Source organism: Eschrichtius robustus, chromosome 16 (genome assembly GCF_028021215.1).
Source record: "Eschrichtius robustus isolate mEscRob2 chromosome 16, mEscRob2.pri, whole genome shotgun sequence".
NCBI lineage: Eukaryota > Metazoa > Chordata > Mammalia > Artiodactyla > Eschrichtiidae > Eschrichtius > Eschrichtius robustus.
In genome coordinates, this window is record NC_090839.1 from 11,006,974 (window position 1) to 11,034,352 (window position 27,379).

At 42.4% G+C, this 27,379-nt stretch overlaps 3 protein-coding genes and 1 long non-coding RNA gene across 8 annotated transcripts in view; 2 read left to right on the forward strand and 2 right to left on the reverse strand.

Moving 5' to 3' along the window:
• On the reverse strand, positions 1-2,959 carry MOCS3 (molybdenum cofactor synthesis 3). The gene has a single exon (XM_068524144.1). It carries the CDS (start codon positions 2,374-2,376, stop codon positions 1,009-1,011), a length of 1,368 nt encoding a protein of 455 aa, XP_068380245.1. The 5' UTR covers positions 2,377-2,959; the 3' UTR covers positions 1-1,008.
• On the forward strand, positions 2,665-21,939 carry DPM1 (dolichyl-phosphate mannosyltransferase subunit 1, catalytic). The gene is made up of 9 exons (XM_068524145.1): positions 2,665-2,858; positions 5,764-5,863; positions 10,830-10,863; positions 12,633-12,709; positions 12,794-12,819; positions 14,623-14,718; positions 18,092-18,160; positions 20,608-20,722; positions 21,631-21,939. The coding sequence occupies exons 1-9, from the start codon at positions 2,698-2,700 to the stop codon at positions 21,733-21,735; spliced, it is 783 nt and encodes a 260-aa protein (XP_068380246.1). The 5' UTR covers positions 2,665-2,697; the 3' UTR covers positions 21,736-21,939.
• LOC137749879 (uncharacterized) lies at positions 10,815-25,803 on the reverse strand. Of its 2 annotated transcripts, none has more exons than XR_011070310.1 (3): positions 25,667-25,803; positions 24,892-24,966; positions 10,815-11,434 (listed from the first exon to the last, which is right to left on the reverse strand). It is a non-coding gene; the product is annotated as an uncharacterized lncRNA (long non-coding RNA). The 2 variants fall into 2 exon arrangements; XR_011070309.1 differs by having other exon boundaries at positions 24,892-24,969.
• ADNP (activity dependent neuroprotector homeobox) overlaps positions 20,634-27,379 on the forward strand; it is a 34,427-nt gene continuing 27,681 nt past the window's right edge. For 2 of the 4 annotated variants that reach the window (XM_068524141.1, XM_068524140.1), the window contains exon 1: positions 25,500-25,566. The gene's annotated coding sequence lies outside the window, so the exon portion shown is untranslated. Of the gene's footprint in view, positions 20,723-25,485; positions 25,567-27,379 lie in introns of those variants that run through there. The other 2 variants (XM_068524142.1, XM_068524139.1) reach the window with 2 other exon arrangements.

A 27,379-nucleotide genomic window follows, 5' to 3' on the forward strand; every position in this document is an offset into this window, starting at 1 on the left:
AACTATAAACAAAAATTTATTTAATCTGATAGAAGGTATTTATCTACAGTAAAGCAATAACAAGTAATATTGGTCAAATATTCAAAGTTCTTCACCTGAAACTGCAAAGGAGAGAAGAATGTTCATTATTTCACTTTAATTCAATATTGTATTTGGCATTCTGGCCATACAGTAAAGACAAAAATAAAAATAACAGGTTGGACAGGGACAAAAGGCCAGGGGAGGGCAGAAGGCTGGGACTTGGGACTTGAAGATTCCAAAGCAAGCCAAACCGTACAGTTTAGAAATTTCTGTATGTGTACAACATAAGGTGGACCCTGAAGTTAAGTCTAAGAAAAAATCAGCAATTTACAGAAGAAACTGACATGCTACAAAGGTGGTTTCTTTCTTGCTAGACTGTAAATATCCTACTTGGCTATTAATTGAAAATATTTAATAGAATGACCACTTCCCAGCTAATTTTCATTTTAATGTTTTAACAATTTAAACACTGATTTCTCTAGGGCATGTTCTATCATTTGAATTAGAAATAACACCCAAAGAATGTCTTAGTAAACAATAAACTTATCTTAACTATATCATCTGTGATCAATTCAGTAAGTATATTACACCTTTCCAAGCAATAAAATGGACAACTTTAAAGAGCTTTTTAATTGGGAGATTTAAAAAAAAAAAAAAAAAAAGAGGCAGGACACGCAAATGACCTGCAGTTCAGAACACAAAGTCCTGACACTTACATTCTATCCCACCTGTTCAACACACCATCCAAGTGCTGCAAACACCAGACAGTTCAGAAGAACAGTGTTATAACCCCTTAATTGCTTCATTACCCAATAAGTTACAATTAAAAAGCTCCTTACAAAAAGAAGTCCACCTACCCGCAGATATTGGAGAATCCCAGGCTCTTCCGTACATTACTGAAAAAAATGCAAATACATTCATAAAGGCAAAAAAACTTTAGGTAAATGACAACCCACATCTTTCGCTGGTCAGACTCTACCGGCCACCTCAGTATCGCGGAAACGTTGCATCGATTTTGGCAGCCCAGGCCATGAGGCCTCCCACAACATCCCGAACTGTTGAAGAGTCTAAGTCTGTCCAGGACTGCAGGATCTTCACGGCTTTCTGGGAGTCATTGCCCAGTTTGCAGATCACATAAATGGGGAGAGATGCCCCTTCCTGTGTGCCCTGCTTCCCTTCCCGGATTGCTTCTCCCAAGAGTTTCAGGCTCTCCGCATTCCTCCGTTCCAAATGTTTCAAAGGGATGTGTAGGGCGTGAGGCAACCGACACAGGTCCACCTCCACTGGAGGCCTGACGTCCAGCAACAGGTGGGGTGACCCGGAATCCAGAAGTCGCTTATAGTCGACGACAGAAATTCGCTCCTCCGGGCTCAGCAACTGGAGGGAGCGGCACTTATCGGTGGCCGAGGAGCCACAGAAGCTTTCGTAGTCCTGCAGATCAGCCACAGTGGGCCGCTCCCCGCAAGCAGCACAGTCGGGCCTGCGCCTCCGCAGCCGAATACAGCGGAAATGACCTCCGAGGGCATCAAAGAGCAACAGGCTGCCACTATAAGAGGGGCCCAGACCTGCAGCGATCTTCAACACTTCCAGCGCCTGCAGGCAGCCCAGGACCCCGGTAACCACACCAAGCACCCCGCCATCCGCGCAGCTGGTCACCGTCTCGGCCGGAGGTGGTTGCGGAAACACGCAGCGATAGCAAGGCCCACCGCCGTAGTGGTAGACTGTGAGTTGGCCCTCGAAGCGCAGGGCGCTGGCCGACACGAGGGGCCGGCCGGTTAGCACGCAGGCGTCGTTAACCAGGTAGCGAGTGGGCACGTTGTCGGAGCAATCAGCCACCACGTCATAGCGGCGGACCAGGTCTAGCGCCGTGGCTGGCGTAAGCGCCTGGGCGTAGGGCACGCACTCCACCGCCGAATTGAGACGGCGCAGTGTAGCGGCGGCCGAAAAGACCTTGGGCTGGCCGGCCAGGGCCTCGCCGTGCAGCACCTGGCGGGCCAGGTTGCTCACTTCTACTACGTCGTAGTCCACAAGGCCCAGGCGGCCGACGCCGGCCGCTGCCAGGTACTGCGCCAGTGGGCAGCCGAGCCCCCCGCAGCCCACGACCAGGACGGACGCGGTCGCCAGACACAACTGTCCCTGCACGCCCAGCTCAGGCAGCACGAGCTGCCGGCTGTAGCGCAGAATCTCATCTCGGGACAGGGCGGCCTTCGGCGGCAGGGGAGACACCGGAACCAACCGCTCTGACTCCTGCTCGGCCAGAAGAGCCGCCGCCAGCCTCTGCTTCAGGGAACTCAGCTCCTCCTCACGCTGGGCAACTTCAGCCTGCAAGGTGAGCACCTCCTCCCTGGCCGCCATGGCAGCCTCTTCGGGAGGTTGTCAAAGGCATTTCCGTTTCCGGCTTTCCCTCGTCTTGCGACTGGAATAAACTAAACAACTCTATGGAGCTTGGGGAAAGGTGATAAATAGATATGTATTTTTCTGAAGCAACCTTCAGATTCAACTTGAAAGAGTCACAAGTCCTGACTGTTTCCAATGGAACTACGCAGAGAGCCTTAGGAGGACTAGAACTCGCCACCCGGACCATGCCCCTCCTCCCGCCTTTGGTACGTTCCGACGCGTCCTCTTCCCGCGCCGCGTTGACGTCATTCCGCTTCCGGCGCCTGGCGCAGTTCTGCCATGGCCTCCGGGGAAGCGAGCGGACTGTCTCCTAAGTCTCCGCGGGAGCCAGAGCCGCGCACCCCGCGACAAGACAAGTATTCGGTGCTTTTGCCCACCTACAATGAGCGCGATAACCTACCGCTCATTGTGTGGCTGCTGGTGAAGAGCTTCTCCGAGAGGTAGCGCGCCCGGCCGCCCTCCTAGAGGAATGAGATGAGCTGGCTTTCCCGGCCTGGGTGTCGGCACTTGGCTGCGAGAGGCGGCCCCCTGCCTGGCTTCTCTTCCGTCTCCCGCTGGAAGCCTTGGGGAGGAAGCCCCCCCTACGAGGAAAGAGGCGGATACTTCCCGGGTTCTCTCTGTGTCTCGGGTTCTTATCTCTGCCCTTGGGTTTTGTGACACACTCCTTTATTATACACTCCCTTATACTCCTCACCCCGCTTTTTTCTTAGAAGGGCTGGCTCCCCTTTTATTTGTTTGTTTTTATTTTTTAATTTTATATTTGGCATGGATCGAACCCATGTCCCCTGCGTTGGGTGCTCAGAGTCTTAACCACCGGACCGCCAGGGAAGTCCCTAGCCACCCTTTTAATTACTGCGAGGCCGAAAGCCTGACCTCACTCCTCCCTCTATCTAGGTGGTCAGGATCTGCGGCAGGAGCCGGGACTCTCAGTGAGCCCGCTCACTCCCGCCCGGGTGCTGAGGGCTTATGTAAGCATGAGGTTTGGGCTCTGTGGGTTAGGGGGCTGCTGCTGGGCTGGACATCCTTTCTGGAGAGGGCAGAAGGGCAGATTCGCCGGTGGATGTTTGATGTGATTGTTAGAAACTGAGAGATTTTGGAGTTGAATTTGAAAGAGTTACACAGTTTTTTTTAAACTTCAGAAAATCGTGGTATCAGTACGAAGTAACTTGTTTTACGGTTACATCAGTGGGATCATGTGTAAATCTTTGAAGATCTTTCCGTATCAGCACATACAAACTTCGCAAATTATTGTGAAAATTGGGTAGTATCATGTGGCTGTGTTATAATTTTTCTAACCGGGTCATATCAATGAACACGGATTATTTCCAGAGTTTTTTTGTTTTTCTTTTTTGACTTTAACTTTACAAATGAGAATGGGGACTTTGTTCACAACGTATTTTCCAGCATTGAGAAAAGTGCTTGACGCGTAAGAAGTGCTCCTTACACATTCTTACTTTTACTAGTATACCGTGGATAAAGTCTTTGTGGTGGAATTGCTGAGTCGACAGAGGTGTGCTTAGATTGATAGTTAATGCTAAATTGCTCTCAAAAAAGATTGTACCGGTTTAGGACTCTCCAACATTCATCAGAGAGGGCCTGTTTCCCCACCAGCCAGCCAGTTTTATTAAACCTACATTGTTGGAAATGTTAATTGGTGAAAGATACTGCTGTTTTGATTATGATTCTTTGAATGAAATAACTATCCTCACATTCACGGCTTTTCAAAGTTTTTTATCCGTAGCTTTTAACCCTTTTTTCTTTAAGTTATATTTTGATTTTTCAAGCTCTTTCCAGATTAGAGAAATTGTCATGTAGCTGATCTTGTTCCAGCTTATCTTCTGATTATACAATATTTTTTGCTCTATTCTTTAATTTTTTTATGTAGTGCAGTTTATCTTTCAGTAGTTTCTGGGTGGATATTTTTTTAATCAAAATGAAGTTTAATGACGGAAACAACTATTTTCTTTTCAGATGGCAGTCAAATTACCTAAAGTTCGCTCAGCTTGATTCCTTTAACTACCTGATCCTCAGGTGGTGTGGGTGCTTTGAAGTGGAGAGGGCAGTAATTTTGCTTATGAATGACTCCATTTGTTTATGAAGTATATCTCTTTCAGAACAACAACTAGAATCAACATCTTAACTTTTATTTTTTTACTCTTCATTGAATTTGTTACAATATTGCTTCTGTATCATGTTTTGGTTTTTTGGCCATGAGGCATGTGGAATCCTAGCTCCCTGACCAGGGATGGAACCTGCACCCCCTGCATTGGAAGGCAAAGTCCTAACCAGTGGACCGCCAGGGAAGTCCAACATCTTAACTTTTTTTGGCTTGTAAAGCACATGCCTAAATTTAATGCACTGTGGGAAACTGAAGTCATCTTATCTACTGTTAGAAGATAGGATGGGTTTTGCTTTCTTACAGGTTTGCTGGGGCCGACTTTTTTTTAAGCTTTTAACAGTAGAATGTGTTTTCTGGTTGATTTCCTCACATTTGTTTGTTCAAGCAGGACCAGAGGAAGCAGAATGTTGCGTTTCGGGGGATTTGTCTGTATCTCCTTTTCTCTCCTTAAGATTCCCAATAAAGTTAACAAAAAGAATGTTTTCTTTAAAGGGAGGCGGGGAGACATGTGATGGTGATCACAGGTACATCCAAGTATTGTGCTGGCTTGTTTTTAGAATAAAAACTATCACATGAAGTTAATGGGAACAACGAAAAGATGTTAATTTTGAAGCACTGACGTCTTTTGTAATTCTATGCTGTTTTGGTTTTTGGGTTTTTTTTTTTTTTTTTTTGATAGTATGGGATAATGGGTATAACTGTTTGAAATAGTGGTGTAAAAGACTGTCACCATTCTCAAGTGGGCTTTCTAAGGGTGAAATTAAATCAGATTTATTTATTCATGGATTAAATTAAAAAGAATAATCACCCAGAGCTACTCAGCTGACTTGATATCTTTAAATGTATTTTTGAAATATTTTATGTAACTAAGACTTGATATTAAAGTTCCACAATTCCATTTCCCAAGTAGGTATAAAATTTTATATGATATCCTATCATATATAATACATATGATCACTATAATTTTTTTAACGAAAGAGTATGTTTTCTGTGAGAATTTTAACATCTCAGGACTGTATAGTAGCATTTTCCAGCAACGTACGTAGTTTGGAGGTGACATAGTAAATATTTGACATTTATTTCATTTGATAATTGAAGTTTTCCTTGGTGCTTAACATGGCAATAAATTTCCACTTATACTGGGGAGGAATTAGTGATTTTAAAATCATTTTTTCATTTGAGACTACTGTCCCCAAGCAGTACAAATTTAAATTTTTTTATTTTAGTGGCTTCAACTATGAAATTATAATCATAGATGATGGAAGCCCAGATGGAACAAGGGATGTTGCTGAACAGTTGGAGAAGATCTATGGGTCAGACAAAATTGTAAGTCATTTTTCTATCATAACAGTTATGTTTATATTGGGGAAAGATGATAAATGAACAGTGCTTAAATTCAGTCTGTCTAGAAACTGAAAAAGTTAAAGAGCAACTTATACACGGGGTTTAGATGCATTTTCATTGTGCTTGAGGTTTTACATGTCTTTGATATGTTGAGTCAGTGGTAGGTTTACAGTACGATAGTGAGCCTTTGGATGAACTCTGTTTTTATGTCTGACTCTGCAAATCAGTTTCCTTGAAGGGCAGAATTAAAGCATGGTGCTGAAATGAGAAGGAATATTTATAGAGCTAGGTTGCAGTAAGGAATGTGTGTCTTGATCTTTCTCGCTCCCTTTCTCTGGGTATTCTCATACTTTCAGTAGAGAATCCTGCCTACAGCTAGCTTGTAGCTGGGAAAGGTGACTGATTGTTTTCATGTGAAACATTTTTTTTTTTTTCAGAGAACTTGGCATTTTTATTTTTATCTGTAGAACAGTCTTGTGGAAGTATTTAGATTGACTTTCTGAGTCTTAAACTTCAGATTTTCCCACTGTGCCTTAAAGCCTGTTGTTCTTCTACAGGAGTACCTTAGGCAGATGTAGAGTTCATTTTGTAATAGCTTTGTAATTTTTATTTTTGATCAGTGTTTTGGCTTTATAAACGTTGGAGCATACTTGTGAGATCACTTCAGCTACTTCTTGGGCCAAAAGCATACATTAAATCCAGATTTAATTAGAAAACACATTCTAGGCATTGGGTATTTTGTAATTTGTATAGACCAGAATTTCTCAATCTCAGCACTACTGACCTTGGGACCTGATAGGTCTTTGCTGTGAGGGACTGTCGTGTATGCTGTAGGATGTTTAGCATCATCCCTGGACTCTACCCACGAGATGCAGCAGCAGCCCCCCTCCTCAGTGTGGCAACCAAAAATACCTCTGGATAACATCAAGTGTCCCTCCCTTTGTGGGCAAAATTGTCCCCTCTTCCCAACAGAGAACGATTGGTATAGGAATAAAGAAGTCTCTTGGAATAGCCAGGACATGGAAGCAACCTAAATGTCCATCAACAGAGGAATGGATAAAGAAGATGTGGTACATATATATACAATGGACTATTACTCAGCCATAAAAAGGAAAGAAGAAGTCTTTTGGAGAACCTTTATTGATATTTGCATTTCAAGAAATGGCAATTAAGCATCATAAAGAATAGGCTCTGGGTCCAGATATTCTTGATTAGTCCCAATAATGAAATAATTTCTATGCAGTTGGAGGAGATCTTAGTTGGTGAGAAGCATTTAAAGAAATATGTTACTCTTATATACATGGTAAATCTATCCTGTACTAGAGGTTCTTTCCATCTCACAGACAGAGGAGCAATTCACAGAACTAGCACACCTCAGTCCTCTCTGAATGCCTCCAGATGTACAAGTGTACAGAGGAGATAGAAACTGAAATTTTCATCCTTCTAGCAGTGACTTCTGATGATGCTAGGTTCATATTTTTGGCCAACAGTTCCTCAGTTTTTATGAAGTTCTGGGCCAGGGCTACTGATTCACATAATGTATAGAATACTCTCATTATGCACTTCCATTTAATCTGGGAACATCAACCTAACTGTTTTGAATACTTTTGTCATAGAACCTCAGCCTTGAGGTGTGATTGATTGATCTTAAGGAATGCCTGATGAATTGATCTCCTCAAATTCTAAAACAACATGGTCTTCAAAGCATTCCACTTTTCTCATCAATCCCATAAAATTTAAAATAATGAGGAAAAAATAGCATTTACTGTCATGATTTCCATGTGGTACCAGGGAAATTCCCTATTCATTCATTATTTTATCACTTTTAGGTCATTTAAACTAGAAAACTACGTGTGTGCGCGTGCACACGCGCCAGTAGCAAGCTATGCCAGGGAGGGCACTTGCTTGCTTTTTAGGTGACATATATATATTTAGTTGGGGGAAAAATTAGGAACCACCTTACAATACCTCAGATAAAATATTCACAGATGCTTTGTTAGCCTTTCAAACTGGTTGAAATGAATATTTTAGAAAAAAAGCTAAAGAAAAAAAAAATTTAACTCTTGAGGTGAGGAAACAGACTAGAGGTTAAGTCACTTTCCAAGGGTACATAGGTAATTAATAAATGGCAGGAGTGGGACCATAGAAAAATCGGAGGCACATATTCTGAACTGTTAACAATGATCACAGGGTGGGGAGATATGAGATTTGGAGGGCTTCTATTATGTTTGATGTACATGGCTTGTTTCGTCCCCCCAACTTGAGATCAGATAGACTCATCTATATTTTGTCATTATTTATAGTTTAGTATTTTTAAGAATTGTTTTGATAATGAAGTGTAACACACATTCATTACTTTTAAAATGTCAAGCATAACTATAGGATTGAGAGATTTGACTACTTAAAAATATTTGGTTCATCCCCAAATACCAACATATTATCTCTGACAAAGAGATCAGTATCCTAATCAAATGTACAGAAATAAATATTCATAAAAACAAGAACTACAGATGGTCAAAAGTGAAAAAAAAGAAATGAAAAAAATATGAGCCTCACTGATAAGAATTGCAAAATAGGAGAGTACGATTAGCCTTTTCTTAGCTGCAGATTTATTTTTATTCTTTCTCCCAACCCGTTTTCGAGAGTATGGTAAAAACAGGTCCACTCAAATGGTGTTGATCCTAGTGGAAATTGATATAGTTTTCTGAAGTGTCATCAAGATTTTCTACGGTAAAGATTTTTACAAAGTAAGTTTTTTGTCAAACAAATCATAGTGTCGTATGGTATTTTCTAAGCAGGTGTGGTAAGCATTCTTCAGGGTATGTGCCCTGTACCCTTACATGCACTTTCTGTGAATTCACAGCTTCTTCTGATGACGGCTGAGTGAGGTGAGCTCTGTGTGCCCATTGCTGCCCCGGGGTCACACAGCAAATTAGCAGGGGGGTTCCGTAGTCATCTACTAAGCCATCTTGCCTCATGTAAGAAAAAGCAATCATATTGATGTGAGGAGGGAAAAAAAGGAGAGGGGTGGAATTAGGGGTCTGAAAATAAAGCACAGGAGATGAAACAATTTGAACTTTTTATTACATAAGAAGTAAACAAGTATATTCTTGTCAAATGTAAATATTACCAGTAAAACTGAATTGGCCTCTGATGAGCATTTCTTGATCTGCATCCCAGTCCCTTCTCCAGGGGGAGACCCCAGTCCACATTTTGGTATATGTTACCCCAGACCTTTCTGTGCACGTGTGTGTGTGTGTGTGTCTCTACATCTATAGAACCAGGTAATGTGGTTTTATATGTGTGTGTTTGTTTTTAAACATAAATGCAGTCTTCCTGTGTCATTCTGTTACTCTTTAATTATACCGTGGTCATCTTTTGTCACCAGATTACCTCATTCTTTTAACTGCTCCATGGTACCCTATCTATGTAACGTGGTTTGTATTTTATATAAACTTTTGAACGTTCTGGAAATTATAAATAACAAAATTATCCTTTGTTTGGAAAAAAAGAAAGTTTTTTTAGCTAAAACATAGGGTTATAGAAAATCTAAGATGAACTTTAAAGGATTTGCTTTTTCAGGGGAAATACCAGATGAGGTCAGTATTGTGTCAGTAACTGTTGAGCACAAAATCAAATAACACCTGACATGTGTGGTTTGATTTTGTTCAGTGAATTGTAATTATTATAGGTGATTGATTGAATGTCTAGTTCTCCTCTATAAAAGCTCATGGGGTAGGAATGTATTTTATCATCTTTGTTCCTCCCCTAGACCTATAGCAGCTTGCGTGTAGTTAAAAAAAAAAAAAGAAAAAAAAATCTATCCTGCTTAAATTAAACTGAAAATACTTTGGAGATTTGCAGTCTGAGGCAACCTGCTTACACACTGGCAAGTGCCGGGGGGCGGGGGAGGGGGGAGGATAAGAAATGCCCAGTAGTGAGTCTACTTGAGCCCCCTACCTCAGAAACTTAGCATCAAAACCTTGGCATTCTACTTTTCCAGAAATTTAGAGAAAAAGGAAATAACAACAACTAAGTCAGTGCTTATATATGAAGCAAGAAGTGTAGAAAGACTAATTGACAAACTGTAAGGAGGCTTCCTTGGTTGCGCAGTGGTTGAGAATCTGCCTGCCGATGCAGGGGACACGGGTTCGAGCCCTGGTCTGGGAAGATACCACATGCCGTGGAGCAGCTAGGCCCGTGAGCCACAACTGCTGAGCCTGCGCGTCTGGAACCTGTGCTCTGCAACAAGAGAGGCCGCAATAGTGAGAGGCCTGCGCACCGCGATGAAGAGTGGCTCCCGCTTGCCACAACTGGAGAAAGCCCTCGCCCAGAAACGAAGACCCAACACAGCCATAAATAATAAATAAATTAAAAAAAAAAAACTGTAAGGAGAAAGAATTTAATCTTCTTAGGAATATAACCTGAAACCATGTCATTGGACCAATAGAGAATAAGATGAGGTCATCCAAGCATAGAGTCAAGATAAGTGGATGGAGTATCAACATGTAAAATCACAAAAGGAATTGAGAAAACAAGCATGGCTATCAAATATTCCAAAAAGGTACAGAATAAGTGAGTTAAATACTCAGTTTTCCTAGGAAGGAATCAATAGACATTGCTTAAAATGATAAATCAAGTAATAGACATAAAAAAATGTTGTTTTTTTGGTAGATAGCTCTGGGGTGCGGCGGGGGGCGGAGTTTAAGATTTGGTCTGTGGGGTTTGGGTGAAAGAATGTTACTTTTCCTTGAAAGCTATTAAATTATTTGATTTGTTACTAAATGCTTTTTTTCCCTTTGGCAAAAAACGTTAAGCATATTCTGCTTTAAGGTCTAACAAATGCAGCTGTATTTCTGTTAAAATGAGTGAGCACTTATTTAAAAAAAGTTTTTATTAGTCAGATTTTCGATTATTTGTGTTAAAATGCCATTTCTTATTCTTACAGCTTCTAAGACCACGGGAGCAAAAGTTGGGACTAGGTAAGTAGAACCTCTCACCCCTCATGCCTGCTCCTTGCCTTAGTAAGATTATCCAGTGTGTATTTCCCCAGTTTGGAAGAGGGCCAAAATACAGTGACCTCCTGTGATGGTTTTTAATGATCTTAATGATATTCAGATGGTTTAACTTGAATTGCCTGTATGAGGCAAAGCCCACTTAGGAAAACAGAAACCACTGTAAGTCTTTCAATATAGGGAATTTAATACAGAGAATCTGGTTACACAGGTGAAGGAATTGCTGAGAAGCCAAATGGAACAGTGGGGCTACTCAGAGATTAGTAGCAGCTGGAGCTCACTACCGCTCCTGGGCTGGAGCGACAGTGGAGGAGATGGTGTTCTTAGAGCCGGGAACCCGGGCTGCCCAGAGGAGCTAGAATGGTGGAGTGAGGGATGCCTGGCAGAAGCGGGAGCAGTGGATGGAATCTGGTCCATGCGGGGAGGCAGAGTAAGGGGGAGGACACTTGGACTTTCCCCTTCTCCTTGAGCTCTTCCTTCCTCCTGTGCCTCCCAAAGCTGTTTGGAAACCAGTTGACAAGAAAACAAATATAGTAACCTGCAATATAGAACAGAGAAGGGATCTAAGGGCAAACATTTAGACCAGCACACTCCCTTAGCTGTAAGTCTTTTGAACAGTTCTTGAAGTTACAAGTTTTTAAAAGGTGTTTATTTTTTAAAAAGGAAGCTTTTCCAGCTTTAAAATGTAAGGGGTTATAGAAAAGCTCAGATGAGGTCAGTCATTCTGAGATGAAAATCTTGAATGCCTTTATTTCTATTGTTGGTCACAGCTGCTTTATGTTGAAAAGTGGTATAATTTTACTGAGAAATTGGGGGAGCATGGGGGAAGCACAGTTCTTGAAAATTGAGTATCTGCTGTCCTGAAGACCCTCAGTTTCATGGCATGATCGAATGTTCTGAATATCTGAATCCAGAAGGTTCTTTGGGATTGAAATAATCTTGAAACTGCCATGAAAGCCACCAAGAATTACCCGTCAGTGGAAATCCAAAAAGCTGTGGATAGTCACTTTTTTAAAAAATTAATTAATTAATTTATCTGGTTGGCTCTTAGTTGCGGCAGGCGGGCTCCTTAGTTGTGGCTCGCCAGCTCCTTAGTTGCGGTTTGCAGGCTTCTTCATTGCGGCATGCGTGTGGTATCTAGTTCCCTGACCAGGGATCGTACCCGGGCCCCCTGTGTTGGGATCGTGGAGTCTTAACCACTGCGCCATCAGGGAAGTCCCTGGATAGTCACTTCTTAACAAAAGAAGTCAGAAGAGTTCTGCCTTTCTAATAAGATACTGTGGTGGTTTGGGGCTAGAGAATGCAGGAATTCCCACAGCCTGTTCCTGACCAGTCACCCTTACCTGCCAAGTCCCCAAGGAATTTTTAGGCATGAGGGTGGCTAAGTAATTGCTAGCTGCACCTTTGGCCCCGGAGACAGGGCTCTAGTGTACCAGGCTTACAGTGTAGAAGACACTCACTGCGTAGCTTTTGTGGGACAGGGGTGATGGGATGAGCAGAAGCAGAGAGACTGGTTAGGTAGGGATCCAGGCATCAGAAGATGGTGCCCGGGACTAAAGTGAAATTGGAGACGAAAGAATGAAATTGAGAGATGTTTTTGATGGAGAATAATAAATAGGACTTAGAGGACTAATGTATGCTTTTCAGAGGTGCTTAGCAATTTCTTCCCTGTTCAGATGTATACCTAAGCATTTCTGGTGATTTCCTTTAATGGATATAAATATTTTCATTTTTAGGAACTGCATATATTCATGGGCTGAAACATGCCACAGGAAACTACATAATCATTATGGATGCTGATCTCTCACACCATGTGAGTGGTATGTTTCTTTAGAGGCTATTTATGATAGTCTTAGCCTGTTTTACTGACCTACTCTTTATTCTTTCTAAATTTCAGCCAAAATTTATTCCTGAATTCATTAGGTAGGTATTTCTAATATTTGAAAGAATTAGTCAAGTCATTTATCATATATTGATTTTGTACTTATTTTCATTTTTCATTCATTAAAAATACTCATGCTATTTTAAGTTTGCTATCAAAAATGAAACCAAGGTATAGCTTTGAGACATGTGAATATTTAGTTATGTGACTAAATGATATATTTTAGGAGCCCTGAGAGGAGTAATCAACAGATAATTCCTTTATTGCCTAATTCTTACAGACTACAGAAAAATATGAAAAGCAGCTTCCCTGTTAAATGGAATTAAGCCCTGCATCATAAGGGTAAAACACTATGAATAGCTGGGGTTTATTCCAGGAATGCCAAAATCAGGAATCGGTCAAACAAATTCATTTATCACATTAACAAAGAAAGCAGCATGACTGGGGACTTCCCTGGTGGTCCAGTGGCTAAGACCCGGCACTCCCAGTGCAGGGGGCCCGGGTTGGATCCCTGGTCAGGGAACTAGATCCCACATGCATGCCGCAACTTAGCGTTTGCATGCCACAACTAAGGAGCCTGCCGGCCGCAACTAAGAAGCCTGTGTGCTGCAACTAGGACCTGGCACAGCCAAATAAATAATAAATATTTTTTAAAAAGAAAAGAAAAGCGTGATTAAGTCTATAGACGCTAAAGCGCATTTGGTAAAATTCACTAGCCATTTCTAATTAAAATTTTAATGTAGAAATAGAAGGAAACCAGTTAAACATACTGAAGACAACCTGGTCCTAACACAAAGGTGTTTGTTTTTGTTTTTGTTTTTTTTGGCCTCACTGCGCGGCTTGCGGGATCTTAGTTCCCCGACCAGGGATTTAACCCAGGCCCTCAGCAGAGTCCTAACCACTGGACCACCAAGGAATTTCCCCACAAAGGTCACTAAATGGTGACATGTTGAGTCATTTCCAGTAAACTCATCAATGATTATAGGCGTACCACCTATCATTAAACATGGAGATTTTAAGTAATGTTGTAACATAAGAATTTAGTGTATATTGGTAAAGGATACAAAATTACATTTATTTGCAGGTAATGTAACTATATTTTTAGAAAACCCAAGAGACCGTGACACCTCTCAGAATTAAGAATTTGGAAGCTGTTCTGAATGTAAGCTAAATACACAAAAACAGAATCAGATCATGTCACTCACCTATTTAGAACACTTCCAGGAGTTCCTGTGAATACATAGGGAAAAATCCACACTCCTTTACTTGCCCCTCAAACCACTCGTGATGTGGCCCTTGCCTTGCATTCTGAACTCATCTTGCGCCCTTCCCCCTTGCCTGAAGTGCTCTTTCACTGCTCCTTAATGGCCAACTACTTCTCCTTGTTTGATCTCTGCATAAAAGTCACCTCAGAAATACCTTCTCTGCTTAGATCACCAATACACAAAAGCTCCTTTGACCTGATAAGGCAGTGGAACCAGTGGAGTAGAAAATGGGTGAAAGATACAAGCAGGCCATGTGTAGAAGAAATCCAAATGGCTCATAAACCTAAGAGAAGATACTCACCCTGGGTTGTAGTCAGGGAAATGCAGTTAAAATAACCGTGTGTCACTATTAGTTTTTCAAAATTAGAGACCTATAGAACAGTACATCCGGCACCAATAAGATGATAGAAAATGAACATGGATATTGCTGGAGGAAGTATGAGTTACTACAGCCTTTTTGGAAAGTAATTTCTGGTGATATCTGTTAGAATTAAAAATACTCATAAGCTTTGCTTTAGCAATTCTGTTGAAAGCTCAACAGCTTTTTCTAATTGCCAGCTAATTTATTTTTTTCTGCAGGAAGCAAAAGGAGGGTAATTTTGACATTGTCTCTGGAACTCGCTACAAAGGAAATGGAGGTGTATATGGCTGGGATTTGAAAAGGAAAATAATCAGGTATATATGTATGTGCTCATGATTTCTCTATTTTTTTTTTAAGTGTAACTACTAGAAATATGTTTTTAACAGGTATTTGGATTAAATTACCATGCTGCCTTGGAGTTTGTGGGATTAGATTGTAACTTCCAGAAAGTATTCCCAGATAGCTTCTTACCCACAATCTTTCCTGTGTTAGAGTGTTTTACTTTGGATGCTTTTCACTTGGGAAAAATCAGCATAAACCTTTGAACCTTTCGTAGAAATGGTCTAATTCAGCACAGTTTGTTCTGCTGGACCTTCAGCTTTGATTTAAGTGAACTATTCATCTATATTTTTGGACTAAATATGTAATTTTTTCCATATATGTTTTTCTGTAATTTAAGACACTTCGTGATTTCAGCTTTTACTAAGCAGCATAAAGTAGTGAGGCTTTGGAGGCAGACCTGGGTTAAAATCCTGATTGTGTCTTTTAATTACTTGTGTCCCCTTTCATATTTTACCTTTTCTAGGCTTTACTTTCCTCATGATAAGATGGAAATGAAACAAACTGTTTCAGTTTTCTATTACAGTGTAACAAACCATCCCAAAACTGAGTCACTTACAGCAACAATTTATTATTTCTCACAATTCTTTGGTTTGGCTACTGGTTCCTCTGCTGACTTCACCTGGGCTCACTCATGCAGTTTCATTCAGCTGGAGGCTCCAAGATGGCCTCATTCATATGTTTGGCAGTTGGTACTGGTTGTTGGCTGGGCCATCTCCGTTCTCCTGCATGTGGCCGCTTACCTGGGAAGCTGGATCAGCTTCTTTACATGGCATCCTAAGGGCAGCACCCAAAAGTACCAAGGCTGCAACTGCAAGGACTCTTGAGTCCTAAGCTCTGGGGCTAACACCAAATTAATTTTTGGTGAAAGCAAGCCCATAATCAAGGGGTGGGGAAATAGAATCCACCTCTTGATGGGAAGACCCACAAAGAATTTTTGACCATATTTAATCTATGGCACCTAGGTTGTTGGGAAGATGTGTTTCTATCTCTAAAGGATCTATATAGCTTATTGCTTTTTGTGTAACAACATAACTTTGTATAAATTCTTACTGATAGTATTTTTTAATCACTCACTTCATTCCTACTGAAGGTTCTCTTAGGTTAATGTCACTTTTGCCTCTTAACTGTTAAACCTTGGGCAAGTATTTAAAACATGTAAGAGCCTCAGTCTTCAGTGAAATGAAGGGGTTGGATAAATCAGTGGTTTTCAATCCTGCTGAGCATTGAAGTCATGTAGGGGGAGAATTATACACAACTGCTCCCTGTTTGTCCTCCCTTTCTTGTGCACACACATACTGCAGACCATTTGAATGGATCTCCAGAGGTGGTGCAAGAGCATCAGTGTTTTTCACAGGCTCCCAGATGATTCTGTTGTGCAGCCAAGGTTGAGAGCAACAAATCAGTGATCTCTCAGGCCTCTCTGAATTTGGTCATTAAAGCTATTATTTAAAATCAGGGAGTCCCAGTCAGAGACAATTTACAATGTTTAGTTGGATCATTTAGTTGTATTGAGTTGTATCTGTCATTAGTAGTTAATGTCTGCACTGACTTTATAGTATAAACTCCTGAGAAAGAGTCTGTATCACTTGCTCAAGGTCTCATTTGTATGGTCCAGAACCAGAATTTGAACCCAAGTCTGTCTGACTCTTGCTGCATTTTAATTAAAAGACCCCAATTTTAAAATGCATTACCTTAAATAGATGTACAAATATATACATACACACATGCACACATACACATAAATACATATACACTCACATTCCTTTGATTACACCCATTTTGGTGGGTAAACTATGTCCTGGAATTTTTTTGTAGCTATTAGAAGCAAACTGAACAGGAAAATGTTTCTGTTAGCCATTATGCCAGCTGTATCCGCAACCATGTTATTTATATGAAATAGACACTCCTGGGACTTCCCTGGCAGTCTAGTGGTCAAGACTCTGCACTTCCAATGCAGGGGGCTTGGGTTTGATGCCTGGTCAGGGAACTAAGATCCCACATGCTGTGTGGCATGGGGGGGGGAGGGAGGGAGGGGAAGGAGAAGAAGGAAGGAAGGGGGGAAGGAGAAGGAAGGAAGGGGGAAAGGAAAAGGAAGGAAGAAAGAAAGAAACACTCCTAAGGAGTGCCTTGATGGTTACCCTGGCTTTGGAGAGAAACTGTTTTCTCCAGGCTGCTTCCCCTGCTGCCCTCCGCCCCTCCCCCCGCCAAAAAAAAACACACCTTTTTTCTGAATCTGAACACTCTAAAATAATCTGAGCCCACTAAAATATAGTTGCAGTACCAAAGTCATTTTTTCCAACTGTACTACACATCTTTTTGAAATGTTAATAATAGCTATTAGTCAGTAATAGCTTATAGTTGATTGACACTTAGTTGTGTTTGAAGCACAGATCCTAAAGTCATTGTTAGGGACTGAATGTTTCTGCTAGAATTCATGTGTTAAAGTACCTTATGCAGGGAGTGTTGGTATTTGGAAGTGGGGTTTTGAGGAGGTAATTAGGTTTAGATGAGGTCCTGAGTGTGGGGCACTTTTGGTGGGATTAGTGCCCTTTCAAGAAGAAACCAAGAAAGCTTGGCCTTTCTCCTCCTACCCCCACCCTCAGCCCCTCTGCCCCTCTGCCCCCCTCCATTTGAGCACACAGCAAGAAGGCACCATGTGTAGGCTAGGAACAGGATCCTCACCAGGAACCAAGTCTACAGCACCTTGATCTTGCACTTTTCAGCCTCCAGAACTGCGAGAATTGAATATCTGTTGTTTAAGCCACCCAGTCTATGGTATTTTGTTACAGAAGCCCAAGCAGACTAAGAAAGTCTCAGAATGGAACTTTTGGTCAATTTCCAGAAATTGCCGAAAACCAAAACCCTCTCCCACCTGCACACCTTTTAAAAAAAAAAAAAAAAAGCCATTTTAATGCAAACTGACCTATTACACAGTTGGAAACTGCCATCACTTGGTGATTTGAATCTGAAAAAGAAACTCCGGATCCCTGATAGATCACTTTTGCTGTCTAGACAGATGTTTGTAATTCTAAATCATGACTGTTGGCAAATATGTGAGTTGAGTTAAAAATCTATTACCATTCTCACCTAGAGTTTGGAAGAATGAGTGTTTTATGGTCACCTCTATATGTCACATTCCAAGAATAAAAATCCCTATTTTCTGAAAAATGAGAACTACCAGATCTCCTTCCACTGACAAATAATTTGTTTGTTCCATAGAATTAACATTTTTGTGAAATAGTGTTGCATTTATGAAATTAGTGTAGCATTTTTAGCACTCTACACTTGGGTGTATTTCTTTTGTTTAGAAATTGTATTTTATAAAGAAAATCTTTTATTTGGCAGCCGTGGGGCCAATTTTATAACTCAGATCTTGCTGAGACCAGGAGCGTCTGATTTAACAGGAAGTTTCAGGTACAGTGAAAACCTGTGATTGTGTGTTTTCTACTATTCACAATTTCTTGCCTAAATTTCTTGCTTTATAATGACTTAAAGAAATACTTTTCGTTTCTATCCCATTTTTGTTCTGGAACGCTAAAAAAGACAGACTGAAGTTGCTTAGAAGCTGTTAATGAAGCCTAAGCATCTTAAGGGAAAATATTGTGCTTTTTAAAGAGCATGGGCGACAGGTTAGTGTGCTTGTTAACATTAGTATCACTGCTCAGCCCTTGAGGGGCCTGAGGTGACCACGGACTGCTCATTCAGAACATTACTGAAATGGGCTTCAAAAACAGTGCCTCTTCCAGTAATTTTCTGCAGTTTATAGCATTGTCCACAGAAAAGTTTAAAATCTTTAATATTTATGTAAAGCTTTTTCAGTTTCCTTATTCTCCATTTTTTTATAAAAAAAAAATTCTTGTTTAAATGGAGCAAAGCCTCCTGCTAGGTCCTTGGGGTCTTTTTATTTTTGTTTGTTTCTGGGGGTGTGTGTATTATCTCTGAAACTATAAAATTTCTGTTCATCTGCTTTAAGGCCCAGACCCATGCATTGGTTAATACTTTATATTACTTGGTATTTGCTTCTATCCATTAAATAATGCTGATTCTTCCATACTTCATTAGAACACACAAACACACAAATTAGGAGCTGGCTGTTGAAGGTTAACTAGTACCACTAGTGCAACTGCAAGTCTGTTGGATAGCAGTTCAGAGATAGTAAGACAGAGTCAAAAGTGAAGAGAGGAGCCATCGCAAATTAGAGGTCAGATAATGAAAATGAAACCTCTCTAGATTTAAAATGTAAATTATTTTGAAAGCACAATTTGGTGTATAAAAGATAGATAGGGACCCCATAAATATATCCCTTCAGTTCCGCACTTGGAGGCAAATGAATGATGTGTTACAAAGATCTCTGATTTCCAGAGGAAAAAAAAAGATTGTAATTAAAAAAAAAAAAAGATATTGTGGTGGAGGAGACAGGGGTGGCAATGAAGAGAAATAAATCTTACAAAGTGACTCTTAGGGAATAAAGTGACTCTTACAGGTAAAGAATTTGTAGCCTAATCCTAGTTTTAAAGGTACTGCTGAAACATTATTCCATTATCCCACCATCGTAGTTCTTCCCATAATCCCAGACCTCCCTCCCCTACTTAACATCATTTGACATATATCTTTAGTTTCTACTGCTAAAATTCCAAACCATGAAAAGGTGCCTGAAACACAGTAGGTTCCTCAATAAACATTTGTTATTGAATGAATATTACTACCATCAGAATCTCCTTTCTTCACATTTATTCCAGACTTATTCTTTTGAGTTCTGATGGAGACTGGGGGGGTAAAGGAGTGCATACCACTAATCCCCCTCAGGTTCCTCTAAGGATTGTGCTTTAGCCTTATAGCCACCTAAAAGCTTGAAAAACCAAAAGGTGGGGTAACCTGAAAGGAAGCCTGAGAAGATATGTGAGTTCCAGGTATTAAACCCTCTGGCATTATAGATCCAGGTGGCTTTAACTAGCAAGAGAACAAAGTTACTGCCTCTCCTAGCTTTCTCAAAAAGGAAAACAGCAAGAAGAAAGAGGTAGAAATTGCTGCCTTTCTACTCACTGAGGCTCAGGGGTTTTTTTGTTTTTTAACCTCAGTGACTCTGAAAATAGGGAGCTCCTGAAGAACGTGATTGAGTTCACCCATAGGACTTCCCAGCTCCTGTCTTTCTTTGTAAATCTGATGAGCTTTCCCTTTGGCCTGCAGTCCATCTAAAGTTAGGATGTGCGTTCGCCCAGTTTAAGTGTCTAACTGTGACCTCAGTTGTTGATAGCTGATTCCCACCAGGATTGCCTCATCCTGTGATCCCTACTTCCTGTCTTAACCTAGCTTAACCAAGCTCATCCTAGAGGGACTTAGTTTATCTCAGGAATTTATTTAGGTCTCAGGAAATAGGAACTTCATAGACATTTATGAGGAAATGCCTGTTAACTACTTCTTTCTTGTTATCTAGTTTATATTGTTGCTTCATCATCTGTCAACTCTGTTCCAGTATTTGAAACAGTTTCTCCCCTTTCAGCTTTAAAAATAAATTTTAAGAAAAATTTAAAAACTACAAATGATGGGGGGGGTTCTGCTCCACATGATTCACTTTATTACCATATTTGTATAATTTCTGGTAGTGTGATAGGAAGATAATTCTCTAAGAGATACTAAGAATTCATTTTCAAAATCGTCCCAAATTATTTACCAAATATTTTTATGGCCTTTCCAGTTCAGGACAAATGTATCATAATCATCAACTGTGAGAGCTTTTCTATATACAAATGGCTGGTGAAAGTTTAAGGTTTTATAAATACCAGTGAACTTTTTGAAAGGTCAGGATACATGTGGGCATGTATATTTATCCAGGTGTACATATACATTTTAATTTCTTACAGGTTATACCAAAAAGAAGTTTTACAGAAATTAATAGAAAAATGTGTTTCTAAAGGCTACGTCTTCCAGATGGAGATGATTGTTCGGGCAAGACAGCTGAATTATACTGTTGGCGAGGTATGGTAAATAGCGTGTTATACTCCTCATAAAGAAACAGTAGGGTTACTTTTTATCATAAAAAGGTTAATTTTCATAAACTACTAAATAAATATGGAAGGCTTCCAGGTGTCCATGCAAAAGGGTGAAAATTCACATTTCTTTAAAATTAATATATTTGACTTACCAAGATTCAAAGCATAACAGAAGGCAGCACTCCCTTTTAAATAAATAAAAGTTACCGGTATCCTCTTCCTCCTTTCCCTTTCTTCTGACCGCTCAGCATTATGGGATGAGTCTGCCGCTTTTCCCCTTGTCTCAGCCATCAGCCACCCTACTTAAAAACGCGTGGTGAATCCCTTTTGCCCGTTCCTTGCCTATGAGTACATGAAAAGGGCAGGAGTTGGGGGAGCAGAGGGGATTTGTACTATTTACAGCCAGCTAGTAAGTTCTTAGGGAAGACTCTCCTCGTTTAACAATAATCTTATTCAGAGCAAGAAAATAGCTAACTAGAATGTTACTACTGTTGTGGAAGTTATAAGATTTTTAACTTAGTGCTTAAACAGTGACAGCTAAATTTGATGGACTACTGAAAAAAATTAGGTGAAAGGCCATTTTACTTCTTCAGGCATATAATTTTTCTGGGAAGCTTGAGTAAACCAACTTAATATTCAGTATCAGTGCTTTTCAAAACACTTGTAGCTTTGGCTAGATGACCTATTTTTAGATAGTAAAATGCATGTTTAATTTTGAAGACTTGGAGGTGGTGCACACAGTTACTGTAAGAATCCCATAATTCGGATTTACCTTGAAGGACTTGCTATCAGCGGACTAATCTTGTTTCTGTTGTATGAGTAATTGTTGTATGGCTGCTATGCTTCCTTCCTAATATTTTTGAAGACTCACTTAACATATATTTTTTTAACTAGGTTCCAATATCATTTGTGGATCGTGTTTATGGTGAATCCAAGTTGGGAGGAAATGAAATAGTCTCTTTCTTGAAAGGACTATTGACTCTCTTTGCTACTACATAAAAGAAAGTTATTCATTTATACCTAATCATGTTCATTTCAATTTAAACATAAAAGAAGCCTGGTTGCTGATTTTTATAAAATGTACTCTTAGAACATAAATCATAAGGTAAATTTCATGCAAATCTTTTTTCCTGAGAAACTCCATTTTATATGTCAAATTAAATTAGAAAAATGAGCAGTGTTCTCAATTTTCGTTTACATTTTGCTGTACTAAGACCTATAAATAAATGTATATGAAATTTTTGCATAAAAATAATGCTTTCATTAGAGTATGCAAATGCAGGATTTCTTACATGGGAAAGATTTTGAAATATTCTTTATAAAAACTATTCATAGCTCTGGATTCATACCTAATACATGTCAGAAGTAAGAGGAGTGCTAATTATATTCATGAAATACACATATGATACATGGCTGTTTCTATATGAACTAAAAAAGAAATACACACCTCTGCCCTTTTTTTTTTTGGCTGTGCTGCACAGCTTGTGGGATCCTAGTTCCCCATCTAGGGGTCAAACCCGGGCCCCCGGCAGTGAAAGCGCCAAGTCCTAACCACTGGACTGCCAGGGAATTCCCAGCTGTAGTAATTTTTAAACAACTATGTTTTTTCCCTCAAAATATTTTTCATGTTATTTCAGGACCCTTAACAAAGCATACATCTTTAGTAATATGACTAAATCCCCTATAGCTCTTCTGTTGACAAAACTGTTCTGCCAGTTGAAATGTTCAGTAAAGCCCTCACAAATATTCTATTTACCCACCTTAAGTGGGTATTGCAAAAAAGATTAATTTCCAAGTATAGCATAGCTTTTAGATCACGCAGTGTCTGTTAAAATTTTGAGTAAGGCATACTTTGAGCAAATAAGCTTAAGATCACATTGCCTTTCCTTTGCAAGTAAAAGGAAGGGGCGTCTCTAAGTCATTTAATAAGCATATTTAGTGAACAGTATTCCTATTACTGCATTTTCCTGGCTTAATTTGGCTGCTAAAGAAATTTAAAGTCTGATTTTTCCATTTGCATTTCTAACAGATCCTACCAGAAATAAATACCAGAGTATAAAACCTTTGGTGTCGTTCTGAACATTACCTATACCCATAGTTGAATCCATAGGACACATTCCAATAAGGGCCTCTTCTATTCTGTTTCCCTTTTATGCAGAGCTGAACAGCTGGCCCACCATGGACCCCTCTTCCTTGGGGAAGTGACTTCTCTCATCACTAGTAACAACTAGAAAATTTATTACCACTGATGTAAAATAATTTTTTTTGAGTGTTTAGATTCCTTCTCATCTGAACCCAAAGTTAAATTTTCATTGTCAAGTATGTGGAGCAGAGATTAAATAACCACCTCAGAGAACCCACTATAAAATATTGTCTTCCCAGACCTCACTAGAGTAGGTACCTTTTGCCTTTTTTAGTCTTTTGATTCTTATTCCCACAATCATTACAACACTATCATTATTTACAGTAAATTATTTGAGCAGTGAAAACTTTCACCATTTGGAAGTTATTTAGAAAAGAATCTGGACTATTTAGATGCATTTTTGTAGTAAATCTGGTGACTTAAACACTGTAAAATCTTTTTAAACATTTACATGTGAATCCAGCATCCCTTTTTACTTTGTAAATGGGGCCAAGGATGAAATCCAGATGTTCTCCCTTTGTATTGGTATTATCTCTGTATGAAATCTAAGTATATCTAAGGAAAACTAAATTTAAAATTATTTTGCTTATTTCATATTAGTTCTTGCCTGTCTTCTGCAACATGGAATTAGCTTCTTCATCTTTGTTTCTCTAAATCGAATGTTTTGGGTCCCCTCCTCCTTTTTACAACTTTTTTCAGCTGTTGTTTTCCCTTGAAATACTGATTTGGCTTTTAAAGATACAATTTATCACAATTTCAGAAATTAACGCAGTACTGTGTTGGATGAAACAGCTTGTTAAACCTGCTAACTGAAGCCTTAGACATTGAGCTTTATGTAACCACAATTTGTTCTGTTTTCAGTAAAGTCAGATTCTTTTGGGATGTTACGTATGGTTTGAAACTATTTTAACATGAAATTTAGAGAAACAGCAAAAGATAAGTGTAAGATGTACAGAGCACATCTTAGCAGGTTTGGTTAATCCTTCACAATGACATTTATTACTTTTAAGTACGTCTAGCCAGTGATAGACACTCAAATGTGCTCAACTATAAAAGGTGGGTTCAAGAATGTTGAGAAGACAATGTGTTGGTTGGGGTTGACCTAAATTTACAGAGGCCTACGTTGTGTCCTATGCTGTCCAAATTGTGGGAGCACTAACGGCTTGGGACTACAGTCTGTGGTTTTTAAGGATCTTGTGGAGGCCCACTGGCAACATCATTTCTCATCCTTGGGCTTCACTAGACCAGTGGCCTCAAACGCTAGGGATCCCACTTGTTTTCTTCAGGCCAAAGAGAAGAGTCCATCACTGATTCGGAAGAATGTCCAGCCCCAGGGCAACAGCCGGCCTTCTGTAAAACGCAGGCTTGTCCACTGAAGAGCCCACCCCACCCGCAAGGGGTCAAGCATCCATGGGGTTGGGTCTCATCTCAAGTCGGTGTGTGAAGCACGAGGCCCTCACACCTCATTTAAAGCAGGAGGTGTCAGGCATGACCATGACCGGCCAGGTGTGTCTGCCCTTCCGGCTGCTGCCCAGCCCGAGCGCGCGGGCTTCCCAGCACGTGGAGCCGCGGGGCTGTGCGCACGCCCCCTCCCACCAGATGTAGTCCAGGCCCAGCTGGGCCCGCGCAGGGATCCCCAGCGCGGCCACCTGACTGAGTGCAGCGCGTGCTGCGGCCCTCTGCTTGTGCCTCCGCCGCCGGCGCTGTGGCCAGAGGAAGGCGCCCGCCGTGCACACGGGCCGTGGAGGCGCACTGCGGCCATTATCGGCGGCGCCTCCTAGTGGGTCAATGGCAAATCCTCTTGGTTCTCGCGAGAGCTCCCCCTCAGTGGGGATTATATAATGTCCCTTAGGTGGGGGTGGGGGTGCTGGTGCCACCCTCCCTCAGAAAAAGTTAGGAGCAAGCACCGGTAGGAGCAAGAGTTGTCTATGGGGGGGGGAAAGGGTACTGTTTCCCACTGCCCCCCCTAGTTAGCTGGACAATGAGTCCTCTTATGCTAATGAGGTACTTACGTCACTTCCGCTCTTTCTCGGCCGCCATTTTGGCTAGGGCAGGTTCGGGGACTTGCTCCGAGGCGCTTGTATTGTCTGCTGAGGGGAGACGCGGGATCAGCCCCCCTCCCCCGCCCGTTGCTGCTGCCGCCTCCGCCGGCCCGGTCTCCCCTCCGCCGCCCGCCGGGATCCATGAACTGAACTCCCGCCCCCCCCGGCCGCCGCCATCTTGTGCCCCCTCCCCCTCCCGCGGGCAGCGCTAAGGGGGATTTTGGCGTCTTCTCAGACACAGCTCCCTCTCTCGGTCCCCGCTGCTGAGGAGTGAGAGGAGCGCGGCCGTCGCCGCCCGCCTGCCCGCGCCGGTGAAGCCGCCTCTCCCACACCCTCCGTCTCCTCCCTCCGCCCCTCCTTTGTCTGCACCGCTCGACGACGCTGCCGCCGCCGCCCGCGCGGGGGACTGGAGGGAGCCGCTCGCGCCGCCGCCGCCGCCCGCCGCTCTGCTGCGCCCGCCGCGCCCCCCGGCAGCAGCCGCGGCCGCGGCGCGAGCCGGACCCCGCCGAGGCCGCCGAGCCGGAGCGCGACGAGGCCCCGGGCGCGCCCTCGCCGCCGCCAGCGCCGTGCCGCCGCCATCCGCCCGCCGCCGCCGCCCGGCCCCCGAGCACGCCGGCCCCGCGCGCGCCTCGAGGCCGAGTCAAGGTAAGCCCGGCAGCCGCCGCGCGCGGACCCACGGCCGGCCCCGCGGGCGCATTATTGTTGAGACCGCCAGCCCTCCGGCCGCACACGCTCCTTTGCATACTCCGGTGCTGAGGGAGCGCCCGCCCCGGCGCGGACCGCTACCCGGGCTCTTGGTCCGCGGTCCGGGCGCCTCCTCCTGCAGCCCGACCCCCCTTCCCCGCCCCGTGAGCCCGCGGAGGCCAGCAGCCGCCCCGGCCGCCGGAGCTTTTGCGGCTAGTGGCATCTCCCTCCACCCCGCCCCCAGCAAGAATCGAGCTTCTCCCATCCCTGGAACTAATCCCTTCCTCCCGCCCCCCGCCCAAAATGAGCCCCCCACGCACACCCCCAATCCCTGGGACGAGCCTTCTGCCAGGTCTACCCACCTTTAGCCGGGGGAGGGGGGGAAGAGATTGGGGGGCGGGGAGCATGCATGGCACGGAGTGGAAGTCTTTGCCTCTCCTGTGCAATCCTTCCTCCCCAACAAGCCAGCTCCCCTCCTATCCTGACCACGGAGTCCTCCACCACCCCCTTTTCTCAATCGCAGCTGCCTGGTCAGCACGACCTCTTGCGAGCATTCTGAGCCCCAACTTTGCAGTAAGACGGTAAAAAATGGAAATCCAGAAAGCTGCGAAAGATTTTTTTCTTTTTTCTTTTTGTGTGTGTGTGTGCAATGAATGGGGAGTAGTTCTTTGAGCACCCTTTTATTCACCTCTTCTTTCCTCTGGGCTGCCTGCCTGCCTTCCCCTCCCCCCAAACCTGGATGCCTGTCTGCTGGAAAAGGCGCGATCGCTTCTCTTCCTCTTCTGCCCAAGACCAGGCGCTAAGGTCTAATAGTCTTTTCAGCCACACACATACCCACACTGAGTCTTCTTGATGTTCTTGCCTTCCCAATTCCTCTGGACAGTTCTTGCCATAACCCCATTTCTCAGACAAAGGCTTAGGAGGGAAAAGAACCAAACTGTTTCCTGTGTTTGCCATTTTGATGCTGTCCATCCCCACACACCCAATCTCTTTCCCTGATGCTTCTTGTGCCAGTGTCTTGAACCTTCAGAATGGGGAAAAAAACAAAAACAAAAAAACTCCTGGGTAGCTTGATACAGTTTCCTTATAAATCCGCATTGTTGCTTCTGGTTTATGGCCTTGAAGAAAATACCAGCCCCCACCCAAAATGCACCGCAGCCAAGTCGGCTAAAGGCGATGAGTGTTGGAGTCAGTAGGGGGCGCATTCCCTGCACTGGGTAAGGCTGCAGAGGGGGGAAGGGCCCCAGAGCTAGAACAGGATGTGCTTCACAGCGCCTTCTACAGACCATGGGAAAATGGACCCAGCAAGACACACTCGCACACTCTTAGTTGGTGAGCTGACAGCAACATGGTGAAGGATCAAGTGAGTCAAGAGCAGTGATTTTATTTCTTTTAAAGAATTCACGCTGCGTTTTAGAAGTTCTCTCTTTTTACTTTTTCAAAACTGTTGACCCTTAGACAATCTACATTTGTTCTTGAGGAATCATCTTGGCACATCCTTGGTACCCAGATATCCCCTTCTCTGGAATTCTTCCACCTTAAGCTTTGAATGTGTCACCATATCTTCCCAAGGTCAGATGGTAAAGGGAAAAGTTTAAAACCTGAGAGTAACAGGTTTGGGGGAATTGATGATTACATCCCTTCTTCATGGCCCCAACCTTTTCAACTCTTTGAGAGTTAAAAATCCTTGAGGGATGTTAGATTTTAGTGGGGTAGTAATTTTCATAAGTATGTAGATGGGTGTCATGATTTGCAAAGCCTTGTTGGTAAACAT

Bases quoted from the DNA above. Each gene is read 5' to 3' on its own strand.
- DPM1 (XM_068524145.1), top strand. From the start codon at position 2,698: ATGGCCTCCGGGGAAGCGAGCGGACTGTCTCCTAAGTCTCCGCGGGAG. The intron at 12,710-12,793 runs GTGAGTGGTATG...TCTAAATTTCAG, and splicing joins ATGCTGATCTCTCACACCAT to CCAAAATTTATTCCTGAATT. The intron at 20,723-21,630 runs GTATGGTAAATA...TTTTTTAACTAG, and splicing joins TGAATTATACTGTTGGCGAG to GTTCCAATATCATTTGTGGA.
- MOCS3 (XM_068524144.1), bottom strand. From the start codon at position 2,376: ATGGCGGCCAGGGAGGAGGTGCTCACCTTGCAGGCTGAAGTTGCCCAG.